Source organism: Acanthaster planci, linkage group LG09 (genome assembly GCF_054643075.1).
Source record: "Acanthaster planci isolate LZ-2023a linkage group LG09, COTS_SCS, whole genome shotgun sequence".
Classification (NCBI taxonomy): Eukaryota; Metazoa; Echinodermata; class Asteroidea; order Valvatida; family Acanthasteridae; genus Acanthaster; species Acanthaster planci.
In genome coordinates, this window is record NC_141785.1 from 10,965,046 (window position 1) to 10,989,291 (window position 24,246).

General features: G+C 41.0%; 1 protein-coding gene across 9 annotated transcripts in view; it reads left to right on the forward strand.

Moving 5' to 3' along the window:
* The window catches only part of LOC110981997 (uncharacterized), a 65,127-nt gene extending 40,934 nt beyond the window's left edge, over nucleotides 1–24,193 (forward strand). For 4 of the 9 annotated variants that reach the window (XM_022240099.2, XM_022240101.2, XM_087140605.1 and 1 more), the window contains 10 exons: nucleotides 792–866; nucleotides 2,835–2,864; nucleotides 4,505–4,570; nucleotides 11,886–11,912; nucleotides 13,386–13,433; nucleotides 13,921–14,028; nucleotides 15,008–15,190; nucleotides 15,682–15,750; nucleotides 16,561–16,740; nucleotides 21,811–24,193. In XM_022240099.2, the coding sequence (XP_022095791.1) occupies nucleotides 792–866; nucleotides 2,835–2,864; nucleotides 4,505–4,570; nucleotides 11,886–11,912; nucleotides 13,386–13,433; nucleotides 13,921–14,028; nucleotides 15,008–15,190; nucleotides 15,682–15,750; nucleotides 16,561–16,740; nucleotides 21,811–22,009 (985 nt within the window). In that variant the 3' untranslated portion in view covers nucleotides 22,010–24,193. Of the gene's footprint in view, nucleotides 1–791; nucleotides 867–2,834; nucleotides 2,865–4,504; nucleotides 4,571–11,885; nucleotides 11,913–13,385; nucleotides 13,434–13,920; nucleotides 14,029–15,007; nucleotides 15,191–15,681; nucleotides 15,751–16,560; nucleotides 16,741–17,768; nucleotides 17,925–21,810 lie in introns of all 9 variants that reach the window. The other 5 variants (XM_022240105.2, XM_022240102.2, XM_022240103.2 and 2 more) reach the window with 5 other exon arrangements.
* The last annotated feature ends 53 nt before the right edge of the window (nucleotides 24,194–24,246 follow it).

Genomic DNA, 24,246 nt, shown 5'->3' on the forward strand with positions numbered 1-24,246 from the left:
TTGGGAGTTTTTAAGTATGACCGATATCACACTGGATTCCTGCACATTAGCTGAAAATTCTAGACGACTCAAGCGGAGTCCTTGCAAAGACTTCCGTGCTGAGAAGAAACTGATATTCTTGCCCATGATCAGAGCCCAAGACGGCGATACTAAACTGGAGACCTTTTGAGCAATTCATATCACTAGCTTCCTAAACCACTTTGCGCCGGGGAGCCCGGCTTCGGGTACGTTTTCTTTATATGCAATGCCGGGCTGCCCGAAATCGGACAAAAGAGCTGGGCCTTGTAACAAAAGACCGTACTTGAAACAAAATACCGAGCTGCTGGGAATTGCCAACAATTTTTCAGTTGTCAATAGTGGAGGAAATCCATCATTGTTTTGAAAGATTATATCACTGTTTGTGGCATTCAGCACAAGCGGATTACCACTAGGGATAAAAGCACTCCAGCGCTCCGGTGATGAGTGATACAATACCGCTGCACGCTAATGTGGCCCCTATTGAAAAGACCCAGCAGCGCACTGTGCCAATTTTGGGAACAACAAAAAACTTACATTACTCTGCACAATCTGGGCTCTTTTACAAAGCAATAGATGTTGTCTGTCACATTAAAGTAGCCACCAGACGGTCACTTGATGGGGTTTAGGCTCTCGGGGAAAAAAGATATGAGTTTGAAAGAATTTTGAAAACAGAAAAAATGAAAAATCACTCGTCCCAGCAGAATAAACATGAATAAATGGGCCCGGCGTGAAGTGGTTAATGGTGTTTCAACTCTGTTTTTTTCAAACCATAGAATTTTGCGTGAGCCAAGTGAGTCTCCACCGCCCACCAAGCACAAGAAGAAACGGTCTGGCCGTCATCGCAGCCGGTAGGTACATGTACAACTACTGCATGGTAATGTCCAAAAGTCCAAACCAAAAATTCAACTTAACTTATGAAGATCAAAATTCAGTCCAAATTCAGTTAAAATTATAACATCATGTACAGACAGATGAAATCCTGACAACTGACAGTAACACCTCGAGATGATTTCGTGAAAGATTTCAAGCCACTGTCAACTCACATTAGCCCGCGTTAACCCGAAACCGCTTCCATTTTGCTCCGGAAAGATTCCTTTAAAAATCTCCCAGGTTTCAAGTCCTTGCAGTATATACATGGAACAGCTGTTTGATTCGGATTGAGGTCATCCAGTCCCCTGTGAAATACATCAGTGGCCGGGCTGTATTGTCCAGGCTTTATCCAAATACATGTTCTTTGAAAACTTGGGTAGTTAGAGTTCACACAAGCAGTTCCCTATCTTCCAAACAGTACTGGTTTTGAATCAAATGAAATTTGAGCCTTGAATCGAAACTAGTGGGAACCTGAAAAGCCCGAGAGCATCTCATTCAAGTTCAGTAATTTGTGCTCGGCAGGCAAGGTCATGGTCTGGGTGTCCTTTGCACGCTCTGCTTTGGAAGTGTAAAATTTAAATGCGTGCGTGTGATGAAGTGAACTGTCTCCTTCAGCACCACGTTAGTGTTCATGTTCCAAGGTCTGCCAAGTTGGAGTATGACAAGAAATAAAGGACATGAAAATCCTTGCTCCCAAACAAACCCTAATGGGAGTCTGTTGCAAGGACACTTCAATTTCATTACTTGTCCGCGCATTTGTCTACTACTTAAGTTATTAAATAACTCAGATGTGTTTTTGTGTGGGAAAAGAAGAGGAACTTTGGCCTGGCAATATTAACGAGAAACACCCTCTCACTGAAACGTTTCCATATTCTTCCTAAAACCTGGATTATTCACCATCTCCTTGGGGGAGAAAAGCTTACAAGTTGAGTCTTTCAGCCCAGAGAAGCCTCTCTTACCTCTCTAATTAATGAACAGCAGTCCCTAAAATACAAAGGCTGAACTTTTAGAAAAATTGGACCAAACTTTCTCACATTTCCCACCTCCTTTTTGTGTTTTCTTTTCCAATGAAATTGAGTGTGAATGTGTCTTGAATGTGCAGGCACATGTACTGGCACACATGCAGTAAATGAATTTTCACTCTGCAAGGTTTCTATATCTTGAGTTTTCTTCAATTCAGTTTTTTTCCCTGTTCATTTCTTTCCTCCTATTTTTTGTTTGTGTCCTTCTGCAAAACCCATTTTTCTTCCATTTTGAGGGGGTCCCATTAAGGTTCACTTAATCATCGCGCACAGCTCGTTAATCACAGGCAAAGAATCGTTAGTCATTAAGGCCATCCCCCCTCCTGCAGCAGGCACTGGCCATTAGCTACCTGTGATCAAATTGAGATGATAAATTAATTGATTTTTTTCCCCCTCTTTCATTGTACGCTCGAGAAGTGCCTGTGCTTGCTGTCCGTGAGTGAGGGATTGTATGATTGCTCACGCGGGAGACTGGACTGCAGAACTTGTACATGCTCTGCAGTTGGACCTTGATCAAGGATGTCTGCGGCGGTGCCCTTTTTTGTTTTAAAAATAGCTGCAGCCACGGAAAAATAAAACAACCCAAAGACCTTTCTCAAACAGAATTTTACTCTCAGGGTGCTCCCAACAAAGGGGACCTGCTTTATATGGGAGAAATGTTCATTGGGTCAAATGGGCGCTACATTGGAAAGAGTCGAAGACCTACCAGTGCATGTTATTTCTTTCCCCTTTGTGGTCCAGTTTCCTGACTGATTTCTCCCTCTGGCCCTTAATTTTGATTTCGTCGTAACTTGGAGTGGTATTTTAATATTTACTTGTAGCTTTTGCACCTGTGGTTATTTCTTGTTACTTTTTTTACTTCAGCACCCAGCACACCATTTAAAATTAACTCTCTTGGTTTGTTACTTGTTTGCACTTTGCCAGCAAAAAACGGAAAAATGGAGAATTTGACAGGTAACGTATGCTCGTGTAAAACAACACCATCCGTTTCAAAAGAAATCACGGAAGAAAGCCGAGTAGTGTGTTGCGTGCATGTCTGATGTTGAGTCGCTCACAGGGTTAAGGTTGGGGAAATATCTCTTATATCAGGTCAGTTACCGGAGGCTGTTTTGTAAGTGATGAAAAGTCAACATTCTCTCCAAATGGAATCATTCTTCCCATTCCTCATATGTTAAAGAGATCATGCTTAAATGTCAAAGGGGCCATGAAAAATGTCTAAGTTGGAGGAGACATCAGGAATTGGGGGTGGGGCTGACAGTTGTAAAGATGAAATAGAACGACTAGAAGACTCTCTGTCCACTCATCTTGGGTCTTGTGGCCAGAAACAATATTTTTTTCCTGTTGGCAGTGGAGAGTTTCTTTTTTCCTTTGAACTGTGCAAAAAATGTGATGTGTACCATTTTGCTGAAATTCTGAAAGCATTACGTGCAAAAGTTTTAGCCTTTGGAAGGAGAAAGCTGATCACGCAGAAAAGCAATGTGCCATTTTTTCAAAGACCAAATACACATCGTCACAGGAGATTTTACTCCAGCACCTTGCACATCCACTGTGCGGGCTATTACACCAGCTTTCCATTTTCAAACCAGTAGCCTGCATACTGCAGCTGAAGTTGATTTCATTAAACATACCGCATTATAGATGCCCTAGTTCATTTTCCAGCACATGCATTAGAGCTCAGTTTGAATGAGACTTGTGGTCATTTATGTACATGTACAGGAACTCAACCGTAAATTTGATTCCGCATCAGAGAAATATTTGCATGCCTATTAAGTGACCATATCATGTCAGTATATGACACATGTACATGTAGGTTTGTAGAATATGCACTTGTTCCCGCATTTGTGAAGTCCACACTGTGTTTTGCTAGTAAAATTAACAGCTGCAGCTCCAGTAGTCAAAACCCAGAGCCCCTAAATTGGCCACAAGAACATGAAGAAATTTGTGACCTCCTGGCAAATTAATCAGAGAAGTGGTCAGGGTTGAGTGCAGTTGTCGCTGAATAACACCATTCACTCACATAGCAGATTCTTGATTTGAAATTTAGGCTTTTCATTTTGCAGGCTAGCATGCATGCACCACATGTACGGTAGTTCATGGCAGCAGTGCTGTAAGAGTTGTTGAAGCAAAACCAAAATTGAAATGGAAAAAAAAATGCTGGATCTAAATTAAATACCGGGTATCATGGACATTAGAGACGAGGTGCAAAGATGGATTACAAACATGGCCAAGTTGACAGGTTTAGGGGTTTTGAAAATGCAGATTGCATTTGGCCTGCCCATAAAATCGCCTAACAGGTTGAACAAAGTCGGGCTGGCAGTGTTAATTGCCGTTTGGGTTCATTTTTGCCTCATCAGATGATATGTTATTGAAGACGTTGATGAGGTATGCGAGCCAAATTGTTTGCTTCGCGACATGATTGTAGTACTCAACGTACATGAAAGACCTGCATGTATGTGGCAGTGGGATCGTGAAGATGTATGGCTGTCTAAGATTTAATACAGTGGGGCCCGGGTTTCTGATTTTGAAGTGACCTATCCCTTTTTTTTTTTAAAGCACTTTTGTTAAGTCTCGCTTTGCCCCTTACCCGCCAACAGATCAGAGAGCACCTCCCCTGTGCGCAAGGAGAAGAAGAAGAAGTCACACAAGAGAAAGAGAGACAGGTGATTTAACCTAGTTCAACATATCACTCCTGCCAGGGGGGAGCCACCCCTAGCAACATCCAGTGTTAGACTGTTTTTTTTTTGGCCGTATTATGTTGTAACGTTGAGTTGGATATTTGACTTAACGGTGTCATTGAATAATGTCCATCTGGTGAGGTTTGCTGCATGCGCTTTAAAATGATGTACATGTACACTGTATGTATCTTTTTGACCTCACTGTCTGCTTCTTTCTCTTCCTTGACATGTAGGGATTTCTCCTTTTTTTTTTACAAATGGTAATCTAAGAGGGAAGGAATGAATCAAGACCCACAGTGGTTTGTCCAGTTGTTAAACTGGGTTGTCTTTTTGGGTTGGTTTTGGGGGATAAGGGGCTTGCTTGCATGAGTGGTGTGTTCCATACTTGACAATGGTTAGTTGATCAATCCATTGATAACCCAATCAGCAATCACACGAGTGACAAGTAAGAATAATGGACTAAGTGGCATCTGTTTGTGCCCAAACAGATTCAAAAGTTTCAAAAGCACATCCATTCTGATAGGACAAATTTCAATTAGTTTGTTGATAGTTGATTCATTACAGAAACTGGGAAGGACAGTACAATGCTATTGGTTATTGTCTCAGTGAAATTCCAGATATTTCCCTAAAACTGAATAATTTGATACTTGAGGAGGTTTTCTAAAGAAATTTGAAGATATTTGTAGCTGGATGAAATGGCACCAGAATGGACGTTCATTCGACTGTAATGTTGCACTGCATTTGTGTGTTTTTTCCAGTTGTCCATAAGTGTGCATGTTACCCTTGTGTGGTGTCCTCTGCACATCTCTCCCTCTGTTTATTTGGTCGCTGTCGGAATTTGAAGAAACTACTCTATCTCGACTTGCTTGCAAGTCCAAGCTGCTTAGCACTGACGCTGAACAAAATGCCTGTGAACTGTAGTCCTTACCAGAAGCCACTTTATTTGGGATGACCTTTCAGCTGTGATATTTTGCCATTTGTTTAGCTTATTCACCTCTAGTGTATGACTTGAAAAACAAAATAAATAAAACAATGACCCAAAACTCTTTAGACAGTTTAGCTACATGTAGCATGTCCCTCCTTTGTAACTGCCAGTTTATGCATATGCACATGGAATATGTTCTGGATTTTTTAAACATGAGGTTCATGTAACTCTGGAAATAGTTCAAGTTAGGAAATAAGGAACATGTCGGGGAAGATAGGAAAAAATGTGGGGGGAAATCTCTGTAGATCTTCACTTTGGCTAGATGTGATGTACTAGTTTGTGCTTGTACACGTATAAATGTCAGCTTTTCCTACGTAATCCTACAGCACTGAACATGTGCATATACGGCTGTGGTTGTTCATTACATTCGGGTAATTCCAGAAATTAGGGGTCCAAAACTAACAGTTTTGTGTCCCTGTTACATCTGACCTTTGTTATATGACATGGAAATATCACCAGAATTGATTTCAAACTATTTCTACAGTATTTGTTTTTGTAGGTAATTTGCATTATACATACACTGTATGTCAGATGGGATGTGCCAGGGACACAACAAAAAATGGACCCCTAATTTCTGAAATTACCCGTTACTGTTTGAAAGACAGGCTTTCATGGACACAGTGCTGGCACCTGTTTTCCCTGAAAGCTGTAAGAAGTAAATTTGTCAGAGCATCTCACGGAGAACACCCCTGTGCTTTGTATTTTTCTTTTGTCGATTCGTTTTTTGGCATGCACTTTTTGAAATATTTGAACTGTGCCGCATGTACCAGAACTAACTGTCTGTAATCCACCCTCTGGCAGCACTTACACGTGCAGCTGACTCTGATAGATTTGGTCCATATGGGCAAAGTTACACGGCCTGAGCTTCATTGCAAGGCTTAACGTCTGTGCAAAAAACAGAATGTGCTTTATGTTGACAGGTGGTTGACTTTGGAAGATTAGGGGAACTTATCAGAGAAAGACTAAGAACCCCTATTACCAAAAAACAAAAGCCACAAAACATTTGCTGAGGAAGTTCCTGGCATATGTGAAAATTGCTGAAAACCACGTCCCAAAAGAAACATGTACTGTGTGACATTGCGGCTGGTAATTTATTTTCTGCCACACAAATACACTGTAATTCACATACACAAAATTGAAACGATACCATATTTCGTTGCAGATGCCATGTTGTAAGTTTTGTATTGCTTTTCTTTCATTTTTTTTCGGGGGGAGGGAATAATCAAGTTTTGAGATTGAGGTACCGGTACCATAAGACTGAGAAGAAAGGTTAACCAATGAACATGTACATTGGTGTTGTGCACATGTTTGTACGGGAAGGCCATGTGTACAGGTGTATTTGAAAAATCTATTTGAAACGAATTGGTAAAAATTGATACGTTTATAGATACAGATTTGTGGAAAGATGACTGTATAATTAACTGCATTGATGTTTTGCGTAGAAAGAAACAGACTGGTGTGTTTACTCTCGTTGTGCTCAAAGAGACCATATACTGATATTTTCTTTTCTTCCTTTTTCATTTTGTACATACCTTCAATGCCCAAACTCCCAAATGTATGTCATACCTTTTCACTTAGTCTTTACGAAAATTCACTGACATTTTTCAGAGTGGTGACAGGTGTGATGTATATATGTGTGCATTACATTAATCATGATATGAACAGGATCTAACAAGTTCGGTGGAGAGAGAAAAAATTCAGTGTATATGTATATATATATAAAATGATGGCTTCTTTCTGTTTTCTGTTTGTGAAGGTTTGGTTTGTTGAGAACTTTTGAACTTGCACACTTCGTTTTTGGTTCTCACCTGTAAATATGTGTTCTGCATGAGATGACTCACGGTCTTGCATGCTCTGCCGTTACAGTTCAGTTGACTCATATTGTTTCACTCTTTGTTTCTGGTCAGCCGCATGCAGCTTTATCTGGGGAGGGGATTTTTGCATTGTGTGTGTGTGCAGGGGGCGTGTGTCTCTGGCCCGCTTTGCCTACATTTGCATACACTTTGCATACATTTCTTACAATCAACTTAACCATTCACCTGTGTGTTAGTTGTACGTTACAAATAACAAGCCTGGAATAACCCTCAAATATTCGTCTTCTTTTTTTCGTTGTTTTTATTCCTGTGCTCACTTATGCAACCCATAGTCCATAAACTTTGGCATTTATATGTGGAACACTCAAGGTAAAGATTTCTGCCTTACTTTGTTATGTACAAGAAAGAAAAAAATGTCTCAAGCAGGCCTGTTTATTTAATATGTACTTTATCATTTTTGTCCTAGAGTAACATCTCAAAAGCTACGTTTGATTAATTGTGAGATTGTGTCAAGTTATTTGGCACTGAGGACTATGTATTTCCTATTCATGAACCAGTCCTGTTCTCTGATTGGTCCAGTAATAATGACGGCCCAAGTTAACAGACTGCTTGATTTGTAGAGAGCATAAGCCACTGATTTGCTTGTTGACTTAATGATTTGGGTGTCTTGCATATTGATGAATGTGGGCAAAAGTACACAGCTGATCAGAAATTTAAATTCCCCTTATTCCTTTGTGAAATGCTTAACAACTTTTCATGTTTCAGACTGGGCAAGTCAGCCTTGCTTTATCGCCAGCTCTCAATATTAAAGAGAACAAGGATTGAACATGTATGTTTACATTCAGAATGGTTAACTAGTATGAACTTATTGCTGGCCGTGAACCTTTGACAGAATTTCATATACTTCGGACGTTACGCTGGAGAGTCACATGTGCCATGGCACGGAAATTCTACTGTGACTTCGTCAGCTGTTTCTTGTGGAAAAATCTATTGTTTGCTGTAACAGGTTTTAGACGAATTAAAATGGTCCTTAATTAGCCGTTGCCGTTGACTTGATTTGCTTGCACTCATTGTGATCATAAATTTTTAACAGGTCATTTTACAAGGACCAGAACATGTGCCCAAGCCAAACTTACATTGCGCCTTGACCATCAGTACAGATGGACTGTGCACTTTACATGTATGTCTTTATGTGCGTTATTATTACACTGTGTGTGGATGATGGCACGGATTTGTAGTTTCCATGGAAACAGTGCAACATTCAGTAGATCAAATAACGTGCAAAGTTAAACTTTGGTTAGGTGAAATATTAACAGGGTGCTCCATCATATCTGTTGATACAAGCATTTCGTGCAGTTCAGAAATCACCTCCAATACACAGCAACACAGACACTGTAATTTGGTATGGCGTAAAGGTTTAAATTTACTTTGTGTTAAAGCAAGCAATCAAGCGCGCATTTACATGTACTGCATAATTGTTGTTTGCATATAAATCATTTACATATACATTTACTAGTGTAAACTTGTGGTTGGGGGAAAATATATGCATGTACTTTTTATATTGTATTCTCTCTTCACATGTTCACTAGTACTTGGCTTTTTAGAAGTAAAATATAAGTGGAGTATCAAATTAATACATGTAACAAACCTTTGTCAATTATCTGGCTTAAACATACATGTAATTAAACTTTCAACAGAACAAATTCCATAACTCCAGACAGCTTTTTGAAATGTTGATTTTTTGGTAGACCATCTTACATGTATATTTGGTTTTGTCAAAGAGCAGGAATGAAGCTATAATTTACGTAGAGTGTACCTTTTTTGTTTGATTTCTCTTGTTTTTTGTGTATGTTATTATACTTATGAAATATGGAGTAGGAATGATCAAAGGAACGTCTGATTTTCTAGTGTACGTACATGTACATGCAAGTGCTCACTTTAATGATGAATCCTGATGATCCAACCCCAAAACATTTGCATCTAAAGGTTTTGGGCTTGTAGAAAAGGGGGGGGGGGACCGAAGGACATTTTAAAAACATCTAAAATGGCCAGTTGCGCACCTTGCCTTGGACAGGACCAGTGACACTATGGGCAAATGAGCACTTGAAGGGTCAAAATCTGACCTGCAAGTCTCTCTGAGTAAAAAGTCATCGGAGTGCTTCATTAGACACAGTGGGTACCGCTCAACCTTTCTGTGCATCATAAAAACCCTGTGGTGAATTTAAACTAGTCGCTCTTTATGTCGAGCCTTGTCGGGTGTTGGTTTGTGCACTTGTACAGCTACACGTACTTGAAGTTCTCATAATTTAATTCCCTCGTTCCCTAAAAGCCTCCTCTTCCTCACAAGTATGTACGAAAATCCTGATTTGACCACATGTTAATGTTAAAATAAACTGTGTTGTAAATAAAGACTAGAAAAGATTTCATGCTAGTACACTGGTCTGGGACAGTGAATGCATCTCAAGAAAGGAAGACTTTTTACCCCCCTAAAACTCTTGTCATGTACAAATAATTATAGCCAATATATATTTTGTGAATAAATTGCATAAGTGTGTAATAGTCTTTGATACTCGGTCATAGCCGCACAGTTTTATTTAGTGCTTAGCACGCTTGGTTTAGTTTTCTTGACTGGAGCAGAGATACACTGTAGGAATAGTCAAGTTACACCCTGCCTGACTTGGACATGTCTAATTCCGACTCCTTTATCAGTTAATCATAAAACCTGACTGACTTGGTCAAGTCAAAGTCTGACTTCACGAACAGTAAAACCTTGACAACCTTGCACCACAATGGTATTCATCCTCGCAAATTCTGAGCTGTCGGTATTTTCTGTTGTCAAGTTGAAATCACAAACACAGACTTCTTCCTTCTTTGATTTTGTTCATTTTTATTTACTGATTTTTTTTGTTCTTGGTTGGCATTTTTTGACAATTGGAATCGAAACCAAAACCACCCACCCTCATCACGTGTGCATGTTTGTTATTTTGTCGCTCTATCTTCATCTATACCGGAGCGTACTAAAAACAGCCTGCGCAGGCTAGTAGACCCAAGGTAATATAACCACTGACACTATACTTTCACCTTGCACTTTTTTTTTTTTCAAATGCATCACTGATTCTTTGATAACGTGTTTGTTATGCTCAGCAGTCATTTTTCATTGTTGCCGTTTTTTTCTTGTCTTGTCTTGGCTTGCATCACTGTGCTGTTCTGTCATGACCAACTTGGTATTGTGCCAAGGCAAACCATGTACAAGATGCTTCAGTCATTTTTCTCCGTGCAGTGATTTTAGCACTCGTTGGCTTCCCGCTAGCTTTATTCTCATTAAGTCTTGCTTTGTGGAAAAATCAAATGAGAACCACTCTTCTGCAACCTGGCACATTTTCTCTGATAAGCTGGGGAATTTTTCGTGCAGAATGGAGAAATTTCTTCCAGAATTTTTGCCCAAGCAAACCTTTTCTGTGCGTTGCAAGTTCGTAATGAAGCTGTGAAACTGACTCCATATTACGTCAAGATTTTTCCAAAGGCCGAGCAGCTAAAAACGGGAATTCCCCTCCGGAGTGTTTCTGTGAATATCGAAATCTTTTTACAACCGAATCTGGAGTATCATATTTTGTTTTTGTGCATGTTGGGCAGTGTGTCATGTACAAGTTTTTCACCACGCGTGCTTCCCAAGGCAGTTTCTGAAGGTTGTGAACACCTTTTGTACTTGGTGTACCATTTTAAGACAGCAGTGTGGCCTCTCTGCAGTTTTGACCTTGCAGAATGACGTGTGGAATTTCAGCAACTGAATTGAAAAATTGACTACCAGTATGGTGAAATGGCAGAAGCATTGTATATGTACCTGGTTTGTCAGCTGGCCTCAGCATTCCATACCTGTGCTGTTATCTTTTTGGTTGAAACAGTTTGTGCTCAGACATTTCCTCACAATGGCCTTCGACTTTTGTCTGTTTTTCAATTAGAAAAAAAGGTTTTGCTTCTTAAGTTTTGACCTGTCCATTTTAGTTTCTGTGCATTTACCCTGACACCCTTTCCCTATTGCCCACATCATTGCCTCATTAAATGGGTTTGATAATGTGGTGTTGGACTGAAAACTAAACTTGTGGTAGGTAAAAAAGAAAGTGTATGAGACAGTAGGTTTCTTTTTTTATCTTGCTAATTTTTTTTTCCATCTCACTGCACTTCTAATAGTGATATGTCTTATGCTTGTCACTCAGTGTTTTTGTGTTATTAACTTTGTCATCCAAACTGAGACGTGTTTCAACCTTCACTGACCCTCCCCCTCCCCTCTGTCATCTTGTCCTTACATGGGTTGAACTGCCGCTAAGCCGGTTCAAACACCCACTAAGCCAGGGTAGGCTGAGCTGCTTGATCCAAGTTCACTTGTAAAAACAGCCCGAGAGCTCTTGTTGGTCTTCAAACTCAGGTGCAGCTTTGATTCCTCATCATTAACAGTTGTCTTTTTCCCCATCTTTCCCTGTCACGTTAACCATGCTGCCTTCAGATCAGGAAAAAAGAGTAAAAAACACAGGTATTTAGAGTTGATACGGACGTGTCCGAGTTTCACAAGTGTGTGATTTGTGTCGAGCATTTGATGTCATTTTTTCCAACCCTTTGCACATTTATAGCGTTGCATGCGGTGCTGTCCGAAACAGAATCAGCAAAACAGGTCCAAGCTGTGATTGGCAGTCTTCACGCATGAGTGTTTTATGCAGAGCAGTTTCCTGATTAAATAGCATGGATTTGTACACCAACACGTGTCTGAATTTGCAGTGCATCTTTCCCTCTTTTCACTCGCTCGCGCTGTTTCAACAACTTTCTTATGTACCCAACCCTCTTTCTAAACAACTGTATGCACCCTTTGTGTTCATTTGTAGTGTACATACAAATACATGTAAAGGGATGCGTATTTACAGCAGCTGTCTTGCCAAGTTCTGGTGAAAATAGATTTTTTTGCATGTACCTGAAATCACCCTGCCCCCCAATCAAACATACAGATACACATGTACATCATATTCCTACGCAGATGGTGTCATTCTGCAGTGTTGTTAGCCGTTCCATTTCCTGCTCATTATTTTGCCTCACGTTTTCTGCCATTCAATGCGCATCTTGTGATCGGCACCTGAAATCATTCTTGAGTTATTCACTCCTTTGGGTAAGCTGTACCACACTGTTACGTTCACTCATGCACAGGCATTTATTCATGCCCAATTTTTGTACCGGTGAATCGGATGAAACACAGAACGCTCTGTTGTGCTGTGAAACTGTTTGCGTTTTGTATCGTGCATGAAAGTGACAAAAGGTCACTGTGTTTAAGGAGAACTTCTGATCAGTTTCCTCGTACTCTGCTTGTTAGCTGTTGCACTTTCAATCACATAACCACTTTGCATCTGTACATGTATTTGTGTGTATCGTACACAAAACTTCTTGTTTTCAAGGGCAGTCCAATTTACACAGTATCATCCCTGGCAGCTGAGCTGAATCTAGTTTATCCATGCCAGTGTAACATTTGGGTGTCAGTTCTTCTTTCTCTGCTTTTAGCTAGTGTAGAATGCATGTTGACATGGTTCATGTCTTCTGGGCGATAACCGGCTGGGGTAATTTCCATTCAGCCAGGAATTGGACAATGGTCACTCAGAAAGTGGTAAAACGACTAAACTTGAATCTTGATGAGAATGATGCTGCATGTTTAAAATTGTAAACGACTGGTTTATAAGCAGGTGTCTTTCTCAACCAGGACTTTATGCTTGGTGTCTCAACAGAACAGACCTCTTGGTATCAGCTAGAGGCAGCTTAAGCAGTCAGGGATGTGTCCACATGTAGTACACCTAATCCATGTCAATTACCCCAGTACATTATCTCTTTTTGTGTTTGGATGTCTTGGTCTTTTTCTCTGCTTTGATCTCAGTAACCCTTTTCAAATCATCATGTATATTGCGATAACAGCATTTTTGGTACCTGTACGTTGAGAAAAATTTCCAATTTTCTTCTTTAATCGCGGCAGGTCCAGTAGTCGTTCCAAACGTAAACATAAGAAGCACCGAAGCAGAAAGTGAGTAAAACTCATTTACTTGGTGACAAAAATGCACCAGCATTGAATTTACATTGATAACTTGGTCACAGAGACTCTTAAAAGAGTTGTGAATCTTTACACGTATCAGCAACTGGAGTACATGCAGGACCAGTAGCAGTAGATCAGATTCAGGGAACAAGGTCTTATTTCCTGCTAGAAATCCTGATTGAATTGAACAGCAGCAAAAACGCAAGGTGCATGACATGAAATGTCAGCCATTTTGTTATCTGTAAATCATTTTTGTGTAAATCAGCCCTCCAAAGAGGTCCTCTATGCTCAGGAACCAGTATTTTGAAGAGATGGTTTTTCAAAATATATTTGTCAGTAAAAATGTTAATCAAGTCTGTCAGCCTCTTTTAAGCAGTCAGTTCCCAGCAACAAGTACTGTTCAGTCCTTTGCAGTTTGTAGCTATCAGTGCCATGGTTCATAACCGGAGGCCTCTCAACTTGGTGTTTTTTCTGTCAGGTCCTCTGATCATGGGGACAAGAAGAGCCATCGTCACCGCCATTACAGCGATTCGCTGTCTGACTACAGCTCTGACAGCAGCTACTACTCTGACTCCGACAGCGGGAGGTAAAGTCTGATCAATAAACCTTATCCATGGGAAACCATTTTTTGTCATGCTCCCTGAATCTATCAGTTTCAGTGCAATCTGTCAAATGAGCTGTGTCGGACTATTTGGGGTTCCAAACCTCACTTTCGCTTTGTATGGCTTAAAAACATGAAAACTGGCATGAATTTGTTTGAACTTTATTTTGTCGCTTTCGTTTCTACTCTCTGGTTCCCAAGATAAACAGTTTTTCTCACTTTCAATTCAAGACAAACGACGCATGAATATGTTCCATTCGTCTGGGGCATCTAGTACGGCTGCCCAGTGGCATGTCCAGGTCTTCAATCGGGGAAGGGGATTGGAAATTTTTCTTAAAATATTTGTCCAAATTGTTTCTTCCTCAAAAGAATCCTCCCCGATAGAAAGGTGATTGTGCTGTTTCTAAAATGCCGGGGCTTTGAATTCTGAGAAAGAAGAAGTTCCAACATGTCTCCAGGGGAAACTTGCACCCCCCCTCCGGACATTCCACTGCAATTATGGTGTATTCAAGAGTTTAGTTGTACCCAAGGTCCCTTTCCACTGTTGGTGCCGTAACAGCTGTTGGAAGACTTGGTGCCAGATTCAGTTAACAAGGCTTGCACAAAATGCAAAGGTGAACTCTTACACTGTCACTCTACACCAAATCATAGCACGCTGTAGTTTGCTAAAGTCTTATTAGTATCATATGAGTGCATTGACTCAGACTGAGGCCATTTCAGCACCATTTTTCTAAGGGTATCAGGGCTCAAGTGAGCATCGACTGCAAGAATTTTTGTGCACATTCAATTTTAAATTGTCTACACATTCTTAATGCCATAAGATGCTTCTCTTGACGTGGGAGGTACTCAAGTTTCAAGAGAGTGCCCATCCATGGGTCCTCTAAGTGTGCCAAATAACACCCACACCTGCTCATGCACTTACGTATCCATTGTGGTTGATTGTTTTGCTGTTCTGTTCCCGAAGCTCCCGCAGCCCCTCGCCACGTCGGTCCCGCAGGTCCCGGTCCAACTCCCGCAAGAGGTCCCGCCGGTCCTCGGACAGCCCCACCCGCAATGGCAGCCACAGGCGGAGGTCACGATCCCCGACTCCCAGGAAATCACCGCGGGAGCGGGATTCAGACCGATCCCAACGGCGGAGGGACATCAGGTATCAAATGCATGTCAATACATTTAAAGATGTGACACGAAACAGACATGGTTGGAATGGAGCCAGGGATTTCTCTAAACAAAGCAAGGGATATTACCATGCCTCATTCATATTCATGATGGAGAGCCGAATTCACACAAATCCGGTGACCGTCATGTGCCAGCCACTCTTTTTTGCTGTTTACCGAACACGCACATGCAGATCCGTGCACGAGTCAAAGCACAAGCGTAGCAAACTGTTTACCAGCTAAACCCGGCAACAGTTTGCTCAGAAATTCAGTCAAACCTGCAGAGAAATGATTCTGAAGAAATACACAGACCAAAACAAGCACAAAATCAGCATTGTGAAATTGGCATGTAGTTTTAGTATGAAAGGTATCAGGGTGGATTTGAACCTGGGTAGTTTACTTAGAAGGAGAGGGGAGTTCCTCTCTTCCTAGTCGCTCATGTGAGAAGGGAGCCTGACTTTGTCATTTTTTTTTCATCATACAGCAGGTCGCCGGCTCGTAGAGGTCGGTCTCGCAGCCCGACCCCTCGTAGACGCTCAAGGAGTCGTAGCAGGTGAGTAGTCCTAAGAGAATTAAAGAGTCATGTGATTGTGAATTCATGTAGCTGCAAATTGTTACCTCAGTAGAGTTGGTTCAGAAACAAATTGTGAAACGTATTTGTGTTCATGTCTGAATGGAAACTAAGAATTTAGAATGATATGAAAGCTGAGTTTTAGAAGCACATGCCAGTGTCAAAATTGTATAAATGTCTTCAGCTGTAGGGTTGCATAGAGGCCTTGCAGCTGGTACTCGGTAATGGCTCCTTTAACATGGCAAAGAACCACTGAAAAAACTTTCAGTGCAATCTCTCTATCCTGATATGAAAAGGATTGAGTTACATGGCAGACATAAAGACAGTATGTGTGTACTTATGCAAAAAAATGCTGGGTTTTCTCTTGTAATTGTTTGACACTTTGGCAGCAAATCAGTTGGACTGTGAGTCATCAGAAAGTGTAAGACAGCAACATTTGTCTTACCGAAGACTTGTATAACTCTCACCATGTAGCATCTTCCAAATCAGTGAATCACCCGGAGTGAATGTCCCACGCTTTACTGCTGAAATGCTTCAACAGTGTGGCTCTCACACACCGCAAGATGCGCCAAGGTTATCCTCTGAAATGCAAATGGTACCTTGCGATTCACTCCACTGGGAATCTTTGCTGAAAAGGTACCGACTTCCTCAGCGCCTTTTGTGTGGAGGGTATTGGCATATCCTGCCGACTTAAAGTCTGCACCTAAAGAACAGGAGTTAAGACTATTGATACTTACATGTAGTAGTCAGGCTCTCAAACATGCTCTTTGTGGGTTTTTTTGAATATTTCAGAACGAGATCTCGGACTCCGATTTCCCGACGCCGGTCGCGCTCCCCGAGCTACTCGAGACGCTCCCCATCGCCGAGTCGCGTCTCCAAGAATCCTGCTGATGGCGAAAAGAGGAAGGACTTCTCGCCCATCCGCAAGCGACGGAACTCCCCGAGCTTTCTGGATCGCCGGAGGATAACCAGGTATGGGTGAGATCATGGGTCAGAGGTTCACGTGGCCCTTCTTTGAGCAGAATGTAAAATGATTTGATCGCGAGTTCTTTGACTTGAAGACTCTTGGCAGCCTGTTTTAGGTTCCCCTTCTGCAGTGTCACACCACAGGGTGCACATTTGCACTCCTGAACCAGATCAGAGTGTATAAATAACAGACGGGTACATTTCAAACTTGGCAACATGCCAACAAGAGCCATTAATTTTTCTAGCTGTACATGTTTGATTGGGGTAATATAGCTTGCATCCAGCAGCTGTCTTGAGTCTATCATGGCAATTATGGAGTGAGCTAATTACGTGCAGATGCATTTTTTTTCACATTGAAAAAAGACAAAAAGAAGGACCCGTTTTAAGCATTGCAGTTTTATTTTTTTTTTAAATGATACGATTCCAACGTTTTCTGACAAAATATGAACCTTTGCTTTGTATGAGAATGTTTACTCAAGCTGGGTAGTATAATTTCCTGTACTGGCCACTGCCTAAACCAAAACAATTGTCAAGACCACCGTAGCCCTGATAAACAACTCCGCAGGTTTGTCACGAGTGGATTTATTTGTGTAACAATCACACTGAGTATGCACACTAGACTGCACCAGGAGAAGTGAAAGCACATTGTGTGACTTGGAGTGCGTTTATCCAGATAGAAATCACCCCTAGGGTCTGTGTTTATCATTACTTCGTACACCTTTGGGCGTGAGTTCTAATATTGTGTACCGGTACATTTGTTCCGTGGGACAGTGCGCATGGCGAGTACAGTATCTCTGTGCATTTTATCTGTTGCCAGTGAAAATTGTGTACGCTGTGAAAAAATGTGATCAAAGATTTATTGTGGAATGGTGCTGTACATGTAGTTCCATGGTCAGTGCATTTGCCATTTGTTCGGCATTTATTTCTGTCAGTGGTGATGGCGTTGCATGGTTTCATTGTCTTGTCATTTGTGCCCTTTGTTTTGCGTCTCTCTCTCTCTCTCTCTTCACGCTTTGATATTTTGCACATGAAAGGTCTCCAGTTAGGGACAGGGACGACCGTTATTACTACGACAGCAGCGACAGGAGGAGAGACCGGAGCTACAGCCGCAGCCGATCCCGATCCAGAGGGCGGGATCGCTACCGTCGATAAACGCAAACCATTGGAGGATGCCAACAGCCCAAAAAGATGTGTGTATGGGCTGAATCCACCATCTTGGATTTGCCGGCTTAATACAAAGTTTGATTGCCTCCATTCCTAAGCATCTTGCAAGAATCTTGCCGACTTTTACAATGCTGTACTTCCACGTTTTGACGCTTGAGCCTGGAAGATCATTGCCATTAATACATGTAATTCAGCGCAACTAACAACCATTGATTTACAGTTCATTGCCATACAGTGGACACGAATGTTGGTAGAGATCTACACGTATTATTTCACTCTCCAGTGTTGAAAGAAGCTCAGAATCGAAACCAGTGTTGTGGCAGAGTTACTGGTATGCATGTGTGTACAATACGTCCCCAAACTGGGAGAAACAGAATCCCTGCAGTGCTGTCACGCCCGCTCTGTCTCTTCCAACATTCCTGTATGCATTACCATTTAGTACCGTTGCTGATTATTTTCAGTTCATTGTGCATATTTAACCTGAATGGTCAAGTTAATGTTAAAGTTGAAGCTGGAACTAAACCTTGAGCCAAAAGCTACAAACTTCGGGGAAGGAAGTCCCAGTTTCAAGAGCATGCAGGTTATTTTAATGGAAAACGGGTTCTGTGCAACATAGGCAAGAAGTTTCATTCTGGGTGTGGTTACTGCATGTGCATATTCATGAGTTATGTGTGATCCCTTCATATAAACTGTATGCATTCATGCATGACATAATAGTTTCCTTGTTTACATCATGTTCAGCATGCATTAACATATCTGGTGCTGGGCTGTCAATCATTCATATTCATGAGTCAAGAATTAATTTAGCTGCTTGTATACATAACTGCATGCATTGCATCTTCTTGTAGTCATTCAGCCATTGCATGCCCACTTCCTGGAATTTGTATGTAAGTACATGTAGACATTGATTTTACTCATGATGAAGTCTGTGGGTCAAATTTGGCAAGGATAATTCTGCATTAATATTTCAGAGCTAACATACAAAATTTTATTTTGCAAAGAACTAGGAAGTGGAAGTCTTTTCAGTGCAATTTTTAAAATAAAAGTAGCATCTAAACTTTTTTTTTTGGGGGGGGGAGGCAAGAGGGCACCCATGTCTTGTGACATGTAAAGCTAGATAGGATTGATGTGGTTGGTGTAAGGTTACTGCCATGGCATCTGTGTTGCCTCCAAATTTCTTCTGTAGGTCAGTGCTACCGTTTTGATGGTGTGTGCACTGCAGCACAGGGCAGCGTGCTGTGGGTCTCAAAAGCAGCCCATGCTTAATTACTGCGACTTTTGCTTTCTCTAAATCTTCTTTGGGTCTCAGAGGCAGCCCTTCACCAAGCATTACCACGCTTAAGTACTACTACTTTTGCCTTCTCTATTAGGAGAATCTTGAATAGTAATGAACTTTTATTACAATCTGAAATGAGATTCAGTCGTGTTTAAATCTATGCTGCAATTTTGCTGTCAGCATAAAATTAATGACAAACTGACGCCATTAAGAGGCTGGAGAGATACTGAGTGTAGCTGTGTCCAAATTACTGCGCGCGGCTTGAAATTACCCATGACTCTATGGGAATTGGCTGCAGCCACTATTTACAGACCTAGGCATAATTTCAGGCTGCCGTCAAATGATTCCGGTACAGCCTGTCATTGGTGTAGAGCAGTCGGGGCTCCTGTTCAAAAGACACTCGTGCATGCTATGGATGCTGGGTGAATGAGCACATACAAATGTTGTGTCGCCCTGAGGAAGGCCATCGCTCGGCAGAGCTGTTTACAGAGAGAGTTACGACGTGAGTGTGTCAAATTGGTGGAATGTGCGTCGGTGCATGTGGACAATCAGCACACAGTAACTCCATGCTGTACTGCGCACATAATGAACAGCCATTTTGGGTCCGAAGTCGATGCTACTCTCTCTGTATACAGCTCTGGTGCTCAGTAAACCAGGGCTCCCTCTTTTCCCCGTGCATGGAGTTCTCTGTCTTCCGCATTCCTGCAAGTCTTCATCATGATTAGGGTGACCAGTGCAGGTTTCATACCAGAATGTCTCTGTCTGTGTCATCTTTTCTTCCATTCCTACATATTGCATGTTCTTGTATGAGTATCGGAGACAGATGTGTCATTGTTTAGGGCCATAAATTCTGATCGTGTTTTCACACCTTACTATGCATGCACTGCACCTTGTCACCCACACTAACAGTACTACCTGTTTTAAGATGTTTTGTTGAAGAGTTAAGGACATGCATTTATTTTGATCAATTAACCTTCAAGTTTGAATTAGAGAGAACATATTCTAACATTAATGTGGATCTGATTTGCTCAAATACAATTTTATGTTAGTTGAACATTTTACAGAATAGCATTGAAAGTAGAAATTAGGATAGTTTCTGTGGAGAAATTTGTGAAAAAATTGCACTAACCATTTGCATCGAAGCACAATTCATGAAAGGAGTTTTGAGTGTAGAAGCAACAGCTCCTTTTACTTCAAAAAGAGAAGTGCACGTACATGTAGCTAGTAGGTTTAACTCCAACACCCAAGGTTCACTTCCCAAGTGTGCTGTGAAATAACAACTTTTGATACGGTTGCTGACCAGAAAACAACCTGCTGGGTGCTGTCTATCAGCTGACGTGCATCTCGTTGCTGTCTCTATCATGCATTAACTCAGTAACCACCTTTGTTTCCCTGCAGGTCACTTGCCATTCTTGAAGAATTTGTAACCATTACTCGTCTTCACTTGTTTGTTTAACCCCGTTTTGCTGTGTTACAATGCAAAACCTTTGAAAATTGCAGCGGGCCGCTGCAGTAACAAACTACATTCAGAAGGGAGGAGAAATTCAGAGATAATTCAGTGGTCTGACCCATGACATGCTTTTAGATATTGTGACATTGTCAGAGAAGAGAAGAAAAGATTACTCCATTGGATGTGTTTGTTATTGCACTGTTCCACTACTGTTCATGTTAATGATTCTTCTCACCAAGTGAGCTTTTTTTCATACTCAACTCAGCACTGAGTTTCTGAGAAGCAGCTTGGCATAAGCCGCCCCAACATGAGCTCTTCATTATTAACACCATATACTAACTGCCAAGTTTCATTTTCGTTACAGCCTTAATTAACGTTTTGCTTCTCAACACACATGCTTTGACTAACTTGTTAGCCATCTCGTTCTACGTATAAATCAAGATTTCATCAATAGCTACTGCCAAGTCACTCACAGATCATCAGCTCTCTTGACCCTTGCACTGTGTTAGAACTCGTTAACTCAAGACACAGCTTCAACCCTCATGGCAGCATTTAACTCACCCTTTTTGCTCGTCCTAATAATCCTATATAATCAAATTGTGTGTGGAACCCAGGGTTCAGTTTTAAAGAGAAAAAAAAATTGGCAAAAGCGGTAGTTAGCAGAAAATGTTCAGTAGATGGTGGGCACCAGCCAACAGGATTTGGTGTTTTCTTTGCTCATTGACTGGTTTTCTAACTCATTTCTGCTGAGCAGTTAAAGAACTTCACACACAGTAAATTTGGCCAAGCCAGTATTTCCTGTGAAGCAGCTGTCTAATCCAAGGCCAGGATGCTTTCTTGCTGTTCCCAACTTTGATTAATCGCATGTGAAGGGGAGTTCAGATACAGAGGGTGTTAATTTGTATAAGAGAGAAACTAAATATATTACAATGAAGTTATTTTCTTGGAACTTGACACTCAAGAAAGGAATAAAGGAAAGCAACTCGGCATTGTGATTTGTTTTGCTCCACCCCTGGCATGCATAAATAAATTTTTTTTCCCCCCGAGGACATACTCAAATTTTAAAAAAACTGGTTCGCTACACAAAGTATGCATTTGCTGTGATTCATTGGCTATGATTACCACTAAATGAAATATGTCTGTAGATTCTTACAATTGTTTTCGATCTGTTCTCTTTTTCTACCAGCGCCCGCAAGCTGCCCATTCCATACCATCGACCAGCAGCCCCCAGCCCCTCCACCAGCGAGAGCTCATACTTCTCCTATGACAGCCACTCCTACAGCCGGTCCCCCTCACGGACCCCCTCCCGCAGCCCCACAGGGTCCCGGTCGCGGTCTGGCAGTCGCAGCCGGAGCTACTACAGTCGTAGCAGCTACGAGCGGTGACAGCCGGCCTTTGGTGTGTTTTTTTGTCTTAGCTTTCATTACCAGACAGAAAAAACTTGGAAAAAACTCATCTCTGACGTATGTTTGAATGGAGATAGCCAGTTAGCATTTGGAGAACTTTGAGCGTCGTTTGAATATTCAGAGGGATGAGTTAATGTTTCCTTGGGCTGGTAATGTTATTTTCATGCTCAATTTTCTGAAGAAAACAAGTAGTTATGAGATGGTTGAAAAGGCCATGTTGAATTGAAATTAAAGAAATTGGGCCCACATTTCTCAGAATGGGATGACATACTTTGGAATTAAATGTTTAGGATGAATTCTTGACTTGTACAAGATGAGATAGTCTTTTTATTCTTGCCAAGGTACAAGTTTTGTTTCTTGTGAAAATTGAGCGTGCAAACTTCAAATGTGGCATTGTTTTGATACCCTGGTGTCTTTCTGAGTTCTGAATTTGCCAGCATGGAATGTGGTTCCTTTGTGCATTTTAAGCTGTTGGTTTTGAGTGAGTGTGAGAGTTTCTTTTGTTATTTCTGTTTAAACTTTGAACTCAGAAAGATGCCACCACAGACCGGGACCTGTGCAAAAAATAGAGAAAGCCTGAAATGAAACGTCAGGATGTATTCATGTCAAACATGCAGCAGAATAGCATAGCTGTCATCTTTTATTATTTATTTAGAGTGTGCGCACGTTATTGTTGACCAATTACTGATACATTCCTTTCTACACTTTGCTGTGTGAGCAGTGACATGCTTATTTGATTCAGCAGGGGGTACGAAGAGGGGCCTGTCTGTTTAAAAATGAAAGTTTCCAACTTGCAGCTGCTCTCAGAAGTGACTAAAAATGACCGGGGTCGTTCTTGTGTTGAGTTGGGTGCGCTGTCTGCCTTTGTCATACAGGAAGCATCAGAAATGCCAAAATCCAATAATAGTAATTGATGGAAAAGCGTCGGAATAATTTGAAATTGTAACTTCTAAACTTGGTTATGGAAATGTGCTATACAGTATGCGGTGTGTTGCATTGAAATGATGGTTTGTTTAGTAACACTTTTCTGGAGAGCATTTTAGTGTAAATAAATTTGGTGACCATTTTTTCCTTTTAAAAAGAGAAACTTCTGTGAAGTTTATTATGTGTAACGTGAACAGGAAATATCCAGCATTTCTTTTGAATAAACTAGCAACGTTGATTGTCCAAAATTTCTTTCCTTTTTCCAAAAGGAAGTTTTTTTTGAGGAAAGAATTTGAGTTCTTTTAGGCAGCTCAAGAAATATTTCTGCAAGTCTGTGTAATTCTAAAAATGAAAAATCAAATCTTGTACAGCGTTTTGAATGGATGGTTTTTATCAGGCTGAGCTTGTTTTTGTCAGCTGGATGATTGAGATGATTATGAAGAGATGACAGTTTTTCAATGCCGATGCCCTGTCGGTCGCTGCCGTAGGGGTGTATGGTTGCTACAGTGTATTAAAGCAATACGAGATTGTAAATAAGAGGCATAACGTAGTCGACTAGCTTGTAGAGTTCTATTCCTTATTCTCCTTTGACCCAAACATGGACATATTGTTAACAGTATGAATGGTGGGTTCCTTTTCCTCAGAATTTTAGCCCAATAGAAATTTAATAAGGGATTCTTGCTCTGGTTATCAAGAGTTAGTCACTACCTGCTTTTTACACCCCTCATTTGAAACCCCCCCCCAGGTGGGAGGATGGATTTTATTGGAAGTGGGGCTAGTTTCGGGACAGAAGTGTTTTCCAAAGCCTAATTCAGGATACTTAGGAAATAAATTGTAATTTTTGTGGTCTTGCGAACCCCCCTTCTTAGCATACGAATTCATTTCGCCATCAGCTTGTATCACTTTTTAGCCCTAACCCCCATAGGGTGTGTGAAAAATCAGTTTCAAATTTGGGGATTTGAAAAACTTTCAGGGTTTTGTAGCTCAAACATTTGTATCAGATTTCGAAATAGCCAAAAGGAAATATGCCAAGTCAATTTCTCTAAAGCAGACTTGATTTGCTTTTATCCGTTCTACCAATTTGTCATTTTTAAAGTTTCTTTACATTTTACTGTAAACATCACCATGTATTTCTTGTCTTTTTTTATGCTTGTGGATGTTCTTTTATCTTTGTAGTGTCTACCCATTGTAATAATCACAAATGACTTGCATAATTAAATCAGAATTGAAATAACACAATTTTTCGTCATTCTAATCTTAAAAATAAAAGCTGAATCAACTTTTCATTCAGC